This window comes from Sinocyclocheilus rhinocerous, unplaced genomic scaffold (genome assembly GCF_001515625.1).
Source record: "Sinocyclocheilus rhinocerous isolate Xijiao unplaced genomic scaffold, SAMN03320098_v1.1 scaffold1577, whole genome shotgun sequence".
In the NCBI taxonomy this organism is placed as follows: domain Eukaryota; kingdom Metazoa; phylum Chordata; class Actinopteri; order Cypriniformes; family Cyprinidae; genus Sinocyclocheilus; species Sinocyclocheilus rhinocerous.
This window is the reverse complement of record NW_015630028.1, coordinates 18,345-28,780: the sequence shown is the minus strand read 5'-3', so window position 1 is coordinate 28,780 and position 10,436 is coordinate 18,345. Positions and strand designations below refer to the sequence as shown.

Here is a 10,436-nt window from a genome sequence, read left to right as displayed (position 1 = left end):
GAGCTACTCAAAGCTGCTAGTTGGTGGACTTGCTTCAGGCTTGTGGCGCCAGGATCTGATTTACGAACATCCTGTGTCTTGGGCCTTTCTGTGGAATTCGGCTCCTCGTGTTTCAACAATGTTCTTGATTGAATCTTAAATTGTCGGTCTGATACCCTACATTTGTTTTATTTTTTGAAAATGTTTTAGCACATTTCTACAATTATTTGAAGAGGAACAGTCTCCCTTGTCTCCATTTTTATATTTCTATTTTTATTATTATTTCAAAAATCCTTTTATGTATCCCAGTGCTCCAGTATTTTCTTCTCCTGCTCTCTTCTTAATGTCTTCCAGAGTTTTTACCTTTTCAGGCTGATTCATTTCCTTCAAATTCTCAATCAGAGAATCAATGTGCAGAAGTGTGAGCAAAGAATCAGTGTTGAGTGCGATCATCTCCAGAGTTTCCACACAGTGAAAAGCTTCATTCACCCTCATTATTTTCTCTGATTCTGAAAGATTTTCTTGCTCCATTTGGGAGACATTTGCTTCCAGATGCTTCCGTTTCTGCAAAACATCTCGAGTCATCTTCAATTGTTTTGGTTTTATGTTTTCAAGAAACTTGAAAAAGCTCATTATTCCAACATGACTGAGTTTCCATGATTGCTCCTGGATTGTTTCATATTTTTCATCAAAGGGCATTGATTGACAATTGTCAAACAGGAAATATACTGGCTTCATCTTGTCATTTACTGCACATTTTACTTTAGCCTCTTCGATGGTCATCAGGACATTTTTAGGTGGAGCTCCAGATGAGTGTGTGAAAAGCAACACCATGTTTTCAGCAATATCTCTTCCAAATAAGGACTGAACAGCATCAAATATGTAGATTTGTCTGTCAGAGAGTCGAGTTTGAGATGCGTCAATAACTAAACACACTGCATCTATTTCATGGAGGCCATCTTCATATAAGCGAAGCAAATTCATGGCAATTTCTTTGTCAAAGGTGATACCATGGGTATTTCCATATCCTGGTGTGTCAATGATTGTTAAGTCATCTGGAATCTTTTGGTCATAAACACCATAGACAGTGATGATGGCTGTCGAGCTGTGATCTTTCCAGTTACTCTGATTATCTGTGATCTCAAACCAAACCTTGTCTTCTCTCTTTACACCCAACATGTAGTTGACTATAGCATTGATCAGGGTTGTTTTTCCTGTTCCTGTTTCTCCAACCATCAGAAGGGTTTTATGGGGTTTCTTTGAGTCTCTCTCCCCAAAGGTCATTTTCCTATATGGTTTAGATTGATCCAAATCATGTGTAATCAGTGTCAGATGGTATCGAGCAGGTTTTCTGTCTTCAATTAAGGTGCTCTTCTTGATGAGTTCGTCATTTTTGTCCTGTAATGTGAAGCATAAAACATAAAAATAATAAAGATAGTTATGTATAATGCTGTATTATGTATGACTTATTATGCTACTATTGCTTGCACATCAAAATGTTGCATCAAAATGTTTACAAAATAAATATTTCATGTTTTGAAATCATAATCAAATTGTTCACCAACATCGCTGTTGACAATAAAGGTCCTTTTATATAACAACGCCCAGAAAGCTATATATACATTTATTTTTTATTTGTTGTTTTACCCATCTAATATTAAACATCAGATTAAACTTGCGTGTTTTTAAATTTCACTTCTTTGTATAATTTTGTAATAAAAGGGATAGTTCACCAAATAATGAAAATTATTTTTGAATTTTAAAATTCTTTTTCACAATGTGAAGTTGGGCTGTAAGGCTGGAAGAACCTCATATACTTTGATATACTGACAGACCAACAATACAAACACAGCGTATTAACAGACATCTGTTTCCACAACCCACTGAGTGAAGATGTGAAAAAACGTCTCATGTTACCCATGTAACTATGGTTCCCTGATGTAGTGGGCAGAACATTACAGGGCCCAGTTTATGGCGGGGCCCCTCTCTGACCACTATAGTGAACAAAGGTTTGCTACATTTTGATTGGATCTTGGTGGACTAACATAAGCAAACTGTCCAACGCCATCAGATAAAGATGCCAAGACAACAGACAGACACCTCTTAGAAGCCAAGAAGAAGACCTTTGGTACAAAGCCCGGGAAGGACAGGACTTCCTATTGGTCAAAATGCAGTTTCTGCCCTTCACCCAACAACAGACCTCCTCAGGTTTTGGCCTGTGACCGCCATAAAAATTCCTTAGGACCTTTGAATGCTGCAGCAGTGGGTGAAACAAAGAGGGATCACAGAGTTCCATCCAAATCCCTTCATAACTATGTTCTCAAACCTTAAACTGATGCAAACTACAACACACACATCTCATACTTATTCAGAGAAATAAGTATTCTCAGTGACAGCGACGTGTAGTGCAACATCTTACACAAACTCAGCTGTTAATGGACAAATGAATGCATGCATGACAGTTCAATCTTTTACCATCATGTTTGGACTTAATGTGTTTGTAACTAGGGCTGTGACGGTGGCAGATTTTTACCACCAACTACCAGTAGCTGGTAATGGACCAACTACCGCCGGTGGTGCCGTGTTGATATATAATTAATATTAAACTCAATGCTAAACGCCACACGTAGATACGATGTAAATAAGATATTATATGCGCAGTTTAGAGAACTTCACTGATAAACGGAACATTGTGAGATTGCGATAAATTGAAGTGAGTGACAGCTTTTTAGTGATTATATGGAAGCGCTATTTGCTCACTTTTTTATGCTATAATCAATTAATTTAAAAATAATACAGTTAAACAAGAAAGTAGCCTAAATAAGAAAGTTAAATGCGTTACACCCTGTCTACCGGGCGCGAGCAGCGCGGCATGACACGACAAAATACTATAGATCTCATTAAAATCAGTGATGCTACACTGGATGCGGCGCGACATGACAAAACAAATCCCCGACAGTAAACTGCCTCATCTTTTTTATGAGGTACTGACACAAAGTTGAAATATCCTGACAGACTCAACCTGTTGCGACGCGGCGGTGTCGCCTCCGTTGTAGACATGTTCCGCTGCCAAGCAAGCGGGTGCATTAACTCCTCGTCTGCATGCGCGCTCTTTGAAATAACAATCGTTGCCACATTTCTCGTTAACATCTTCCATTTATCGCTGTCTCATTTGTATTTGGCCAGTTTGGAGAAAGCCTCACCAAACCTGACCAGCCAGGCGTTTGCGATCACGGGAACATGAAGACCCTTGTATAAACGCGGATGGGTGACATGAATGGAGATGGCTCCAGATCGGCGATGTAGTATTTGGTTTCCCAACAAGGTCCATCGCTCAACACAAAATGAATTTGCTGAATGCATAAACTGAATGCGCTCAAACTTGCCAATCTAAAGGAAACAATGTGTTTAAGTTATACAGGAGGAAAGAAGGGTGGGCCACCCCATGTCCCCCCACTCTGATGGAATCCTCATCGGAAAGGGATAAAGGTACCTTCCCAAAAAACACTCCTTGATCTGAGTCTCCGGCCTGCAATGGTGAGACACTAACAGATAAACCTTGGTACTGAGTCTCCGGCCTGTTACAGGGAAGGCAGCAACAGAAACAACTGTTCTGAGTCCCCTGTCTGCAAGGGTGAGACAATAGCAGATCAACCTCCGTTCTGTGTCTGAGTCCTGTCAAGGAAAGGCCTGCAACAGATCACCAACTTTCTGAGCCTCGGGCCCGTGAGGGAAGAGGCAATAACAGATACCAAGTCCTGAGTCTCCAGCTTCGAGGCAGCAACAGATACGACCACGTTCTGAGCCTCCAGCCTGCGAGGAAAGAGATAATCCACGTTCAGACTTCATTCCTAGAGAGATGAAGCGGATCGACCAAATTCTGAGTCTCTAGCCCAGAGAGGCAGAAGACAGACAGACATTTGCAAAAAGGTTAAGCTCCGGCGAGCAAACCTTCACTTCAAGGTACTTTTGCTTGTGTGTTCCAGGCAAGGACCTTCAGCACTCCAGGGCCACATCTGCGTGTTCAAGATTTTAGGACCCTTTGGTGCTCCAGGAGATCAGCATCCTACAGCGCTTCGTGTTCAAGACTGTTGAAACGGATTCCTGCTCCTTTCCCCACTGCATTGCTACCAGCACAACCAGTGGAGGAAGTCACCGCTTCCTCACCTTATTTCTTTCAGAGTAGCAACAGTTTATCTTTCTGGATAACGTAGCTCTTTGCAACACCCAACATAATCACTTGCATTTTATGCATCTTATGCATTTTATGCATCTTATGCACTTTATTCCTATTTCATTTACGGTATTCATTTAGTAGTTGTTGATTACTCTTGTCTATCTATTGTTAATAAAATCTATTTTGTTACACTTGTGTCTTCCTTGTGTTGATGATACAGAGAGAGGTTCTACAAGTTAGAGATCCCACCAATCTTTCTTATGTGATGTACTCATAACCACACTTTAAGTGACACGTGATTGAAATATCATAACATCATTGGTGATGCGAGTGTCCATCACTACACTATTTCGCCTCCCTAGGTTGGCGAAAGCAAAATTCACTACACTGAGAAGGGGAACGAGACACTGCATCCCCTAGAGGACACTTTGGGGAACGCCCTCAGCGTGACCGGTGTCTGAAGTGCATGTGGAAACACGACAATGAACTTGACATTGGCCTATGACGTGCTACTGGTGCGACCATGAGTATAAAAGGGCACCCGTAGAACACATCATCAGTTTCTTGTCTGAAGGAGACGTGCACAGGAATGCCTGAAGCATGGCAAGGGGACGCAGTGTCTAGTTCCCCTTCTCAGGGAACCATGGTTACATGTGTAACCTGAGATGTTCCCTATCGAATGGGAACTCGCACTGCGTCCCCTAGAGGACACTTTGGGGAACGAATACCCACACCGCCATGCTGAAGGGATGAGTGCCTTATCGGCAGGCATAAGCCAGAAAAACTGTAAGGAGGCCTCATCCCCAGGAACACACCAGCAACTGCCATCACACTGTGAGGGTCAGAATCGAAGTGGGACACCAATCTAAGTGCAATATGCAGGTTCCCGGCCTCATTGCACAAAATGTTAAAAAGTGGGAACGTGAGAGGTGATACTACCCCTCTTCTTAAAGGTTAGTATTTTGAGGATCACAGCCGAAGTGGGACGCGAGCCGCGGAATAGCTCACCATTTCCGCATACCTCTCACATCTGTGCACGCAATACAGAGGGAAACCCCTCCCTGCGCTATCACATGGCAAATTATAAGAAGTGGGAACGCGAGAAGCGATACTGATCATCTACTTTAAACCGTCATAATATTGTGAGGATCACAGCTGAGGAAGTGGGATGCGAGCCGCGGAATAGGCCACCATCTGCTCATACCTCTCACATCTGTGCGCGCAATACGGAGGGAAAACCCTCCATGCGCTATCACACTGCAAATTATAAGAAGTGGGAAAGCGAGAAGCGATACTGCCCATCTACTTTAAACCGTCATAACATTGTGAGGATCACAGCCGAGGAAGTGGGACGCGAACTGCGGAATAGCCCACCCTTCTCGCATATATCTCACAGTCTCAGGCGTAATACAGAGGGCGCATCGCCCTGTCCTATTGCGCAACAGATTAAGAAGTGGGAATGCGAGCTGCACTACTGCCCATCTTCTCAACACATCTCACAGTCATATGTGCAGTACAGAGGGAACCTGCCCTGTCCCCTTTACACAAAATAAGAAGTGTGAAAGCGAGAAGTGATTCTGCCCATCTTTCTAAACCCATAATACAATCGTAACATAGAGAAGATAACAGCTGAAGAAGTGGGACGTGATTAGCGGAATATCCCACCTTCCCCAACACATCTCACAGCTTAATAGTAATACAACGGGGAAGCCGCAGTATTGTATCACCAAACTGGGAAAACTACGAATTGAAATCAGAGACTGATCCCAAATACATGACAAAAATTGTAGTTAGAAGAAAGAAGTATATTCTATTCCAAGTTGTAAATGACAACATGAAGTTGCAAAATAAAGTCAACATCTCAACTGAGGTAGTAAAGGGGAATCAGAATGAAACGATAGCTAACAGTAAATTAAATCAAAGCCTTTATGACCCGCTAGGAAGCTCTCATCCAAACAACTGCTGGGAGCGCATTCCTGCGTCTCCGCCGACCAGTCCAGGCTCAGCCTGGCGGTGACGTGGGTCATGACATCCAAAAGTTCCCCATACACAGTGACGAAGAGGAGGTTGTGATGTACCATCCACCTCGACTCCTGTCACGTCTGTCTCCTCGGAGCTAGACCGACCGAGTAACATGCTCTCTGCCGGATCGGAAGAAACCAGATATACTCATGGTCGCACCAGTGGCACGTCATAGGCCAATGTGAAGTTCATTGTCGTGTTTCCACATGCACTTCAGACACCGGTCACACTGAGGGTGTTCCCCAAAGTTTCCTCTAGGGGACGAAGTGTCTCGTTCCCATTCGATAGGGAACTCCTTTTTCATCTCTTCTTCCTTTGCATTTGTTACATCTCCCTGACTTCCCTCCCTTTACCCATCCTTCTTTCCACTCAGTTCACTAAGAATGGTCATGTGTAACATACAACGTTCCCTTTCATTCAGTCACATTCAGCATTACATCGACAACTGACATATGTGACATAACTTTTCCGTTCCCTCTATCAGGGAACGAGGGTTCCATATGTAACCGAGACGTTCTGTGTGAATGCAAGGAATTTTCATTTTCATGTTTGGTGTCATTTAAAATGTCTCAGTGTGACTGGTACAATGGTCTCATTCCCACAAAAGTAGACTAAACTGTAATAAAGATTTGAGAGTTTAGGGATAATTTGCCTACTGTGTGCCCTTTTCCAACGTTTCCATCCAAATCACCTTCTGTTCACACACAGCATATGCTGTGAAGTCCCCAGGTCTAACATCCTAATGCAAATTTAAAGCAAAATCCAATTGTTATTTCACACCTCCATTTGGATAATATTTATCTTGATCTAATTGCTTCAGAAGAGTTGTAAAAAGCTTGAGTGATTTTGTAGCCAGATGAGCCCACAGTGTGGAGCGTATGCCATACACAGCACTATATATCCTTCTGATGCCAGGTATGCACCTTTTACACTTTTATTCAGCTTTGAGCATTTTTGTATTGATTATCTTCAAATATATTAATATATAATATCAATGATTAATATAAATTATATAGTATGCATAATTCTTTACATGTTTTATCTGTCTTATAAATTATGGATCTTGATTTATTCTCAAATTTTCTGTGATATCATTATGATTGGTAAATTGTCTGACCAGGATAAGAACATTAATGAGGCTCATGAAAGATATTAGTAAACCCTGGAACCACTGACTTAAACTGCAGCAACTTAAGCATTATTCACAGCAGCACCAAGAAAAGATAGAACAATACAGGATGCATTCTATTGGATTTCATTAGGTGGCCCTTACAAGGCAAAAATACCATATTCTATACATTCTGTGCAGTGGTTAGTTTTTTAGACCATGACAGAAATGTATTTTTCCACTAAAGGGCTATATCTGCTCCCCTAAACTGGTTTCCAGGGGCATTTATACCTTTATAATGGCTAGTTTTCTAACCTTACAAAAGGTATACATCATCTTTTAGGTCAACTTATTACAATTAATCAATAAAGTCAATTAGAATAATAAGACACTACAGGGATGCTACCTATGAAATTAAGTCAGTATCAATAAATCTCTAAATGCTCACCTGCAGTAGTCTATCGTGCTAGGCTACATAAGTGAATGCATGATTCTTTTTGCAAAATGAGTGACATACTCAATGTCAGCTCAAAAATAGTTAAAAGAACAATAAAACCAGCCAAGCAAACCCATGTGGGGCCCAGATGGGTTGCACCTAGGCTCTCTAACTCTCTAACTCTATTTATCTTGCACTTTCAGCTTTACAACTTTGCAGATCATATAAAGTTATTGTCTCCCAAAAGTAAGAATCAACTCTGACCAGCCTAAACGAGTCGTCAGTAATTCGAGCTTGTTCATGTTGAGAAGAAACAGTGTCCTATGCTGTGAAAGTAAATTCATTTTATTTCACTTCCGAAAGATGAGGCTGCAAAGAATCAGTGGTTAAAATTCACAGCAGTACAACCCCAATCTTTTTTGTGTTCCCATCATTTTACTGATGACTGCTTCTCTAATCTCGGGGAGTTCTACATGGGATTCACAAAACACTTGCTCCTGAAAGATGGCTCAGTACCCAGTTTATGTGGACCAGCTGGCTCCACTGAATCACAACCTGCAAGTATAATAAATAATAGATGTTTATATTTTCTTTCGAGCATTCAAAATACAGAACTATGGCAATGGATGTATCTGCCACGTGCTGTATGCGGTAGACCAATCACAACAGACTGGGCCATCTGACCAATCAGAGCAGAGCAGGCTCACAGAAAGGAGGGGTTTAGAGAATTAATCTTTGAACTGCTTTGAATGAATCATTGGAAAATGAGATTATAATAAATGCATATTTTGAGAAAACTAAAGCGTATTTTGACCTTGCATGCATGTAAACCTAGGAGACTCCCAAAAAACTGTAATGTGGTGTCTGGGTTTTGTCATGTTCATGTTTTCATGTCTTTTATTTTGTAATTGTTTTATGCTGTTAGTGTCATGCTTCCCTTGCCCTCTTGTCTTCATTCCATTGGTTCCTCTGTTCATTGTGTCATGTTCTGATTGGTTGTCCTAGTCATGTGTCTTGTTTCCCATTGGTGTGTTCTTGTCATGTGAGCCTCTTGTCTGCTATAAGTAGCCATCATGTTCCCATTGTGCCTTGTCGTGTATTGATGTTGTAACCTGCTGTCGGTGAGTCTAGTCTGTTTATGCCTCGTCAAGCCTGTTCATGTCAAGTCAAGTCTGTTCATGTCAAGTCAAGTCTGTTCATGTTTAGTCAAGTCTGTTCATGTCAAGTCAAGTCTTGGATTAGTGTTTGGATGTTTGGATCACCTGTAAATAAACTGCACTTGGGGTCTTCACTACGCTTGCCTTCAGTGGATGAATCGTTACAGAATACACGACCCCAATAATGAACCCAGCAGTTGTTCGTCTTTTCCGCCTTCGTCAAGGTGATCAGGCCATTGAGGACTATGTGGAGGACTTTTGTGGACTGTGCCATTTGGTGGCTTTTAATGATGTGGCCCTTAAGGACATTTTTCGAGTGGGTTTTGGGTTCTTCACTACGCTTGCCTTCAGTGGATGATTCGTTACAGAATACACGACCAACAAAATGAACCCAGCAGATCGTCTCGTTCAACTTCGTCAAGGTAATCGCTCCATTGAAGATTATGTTCAGGACTTTTGTGGACTTTGTCACCAAGTGGATTTTAATGAGACATTCGTTAAGGACATTTTCCGCTATGGTTTGAGCAAAAATGTATCTAGTTTAATGCCACGCAATACTCCTCACTGGACTCTTGAACAATATATAGACTTTGCTCTGCAGTTGAGTGGATCTGCTTTCACTGTGGGTGTCATGGAGGAGGAACATGACACTTCCCAAAAGTCTGCTCACGTCAAGCCTGTTCACGTCATGCCTGCTATGCCAACGCCTGCTCACATCATGTCTGCCAAGCCAAAGCCTGCTAACGTCACGCCTGCTACTCCAGGACCTGCTCACATCATGATAGTTAAGTCAAAGTTTACTCATGTCATATCTACCAAGTCAGAACCTGTTCACTTCATGTCTGCTAACGTCATGTCTGCTACCCCAGGGCCTGTTACGTCACGTCTGCGAAGCCAGAGCTTGCTCATGTCATGCCGGCACCTCAAGAGATTCCTCCCAACATAGCCACCATTGAAGAGCTTCGTTCCAAGATGGCCGCCACACCTGAGTCCCCGGCCAAGATGGCCGCCACGCCAGAGCTTGGGCTTGGACTGAAAAGACTGATAGCTAGCGTGATGGACTTTCCACTGATGTCGGTGAGAGCTGCAGGCATCCGGGGGATGTCCGCGCTCTCAAGCCCCGCCATCTTAGAAGTCCTGCCACACTCTGCTGCCCTCGAACTCACAGACTGTCTTGTCACGGCCACGGAGGCCGTTCACGAACTCACTGTCTGCCGTTACGGCCACGGTCTCCGCTTCCGAACTCACTGACTGCCCTGTCACGGCCACAGAGGCTGTTCACGAACTCACTGTCTGTCCTGCTACGGCCAAGGAGGCCGTTCTTGAACTCACTGCCTGTCCTGCTACGTCCAAGGAGGCCGTTCTTGAACTCGCTGTCTGTCCTGTCACGGCCATGGATGCCGTTCTGGAACTCACTGTCTGTCCTGTCACGGCCATGGAGGCCGTTCATGAACTCACTGTCTGTCCTGCCATGGCCAAGGAGGCCGTTCATGAACTCATAGTCTGCCCTGTCACAGCCATGGAGGCTGTTCTTGAACTCACTGTCTGTCCTGTCAC

At 42.9% G+C, this 10,436-nt stretch overlaps 1 protein-coding gene across 1 annotated transcript in view; it reads right to left on the bottom strand.

Moving 5' to 3' along the window:
• Positions 1 to 258: 258 nt before the first annotated feature.
• The window catches only part of LOC107739791 (uncharacterized), an 11,973-nt gene continuing 1,795 nt past the window's right edge, over positions 259 to 10,436 (bottom strand). The window contains exons 2-4 of the mRNA XM_016551992.1: positions 3,473 to 3,605; positions 2,180 to 2,195; positions 259 to 1,377 (exon numbers count right to left, since the gene is read on the bottom strand). Coding sequence (XP_016407478.1) covers positions 259 to 1,377; positions 2,180 to 2,195; positions 3,473 to 3,605 — 1,268 coding nt within the window. The remainder of the gene's footprint in view (positions 1,378 to 2,179; positions 2,196 to 3,472; positions 3,606 to 10,436) is intronic.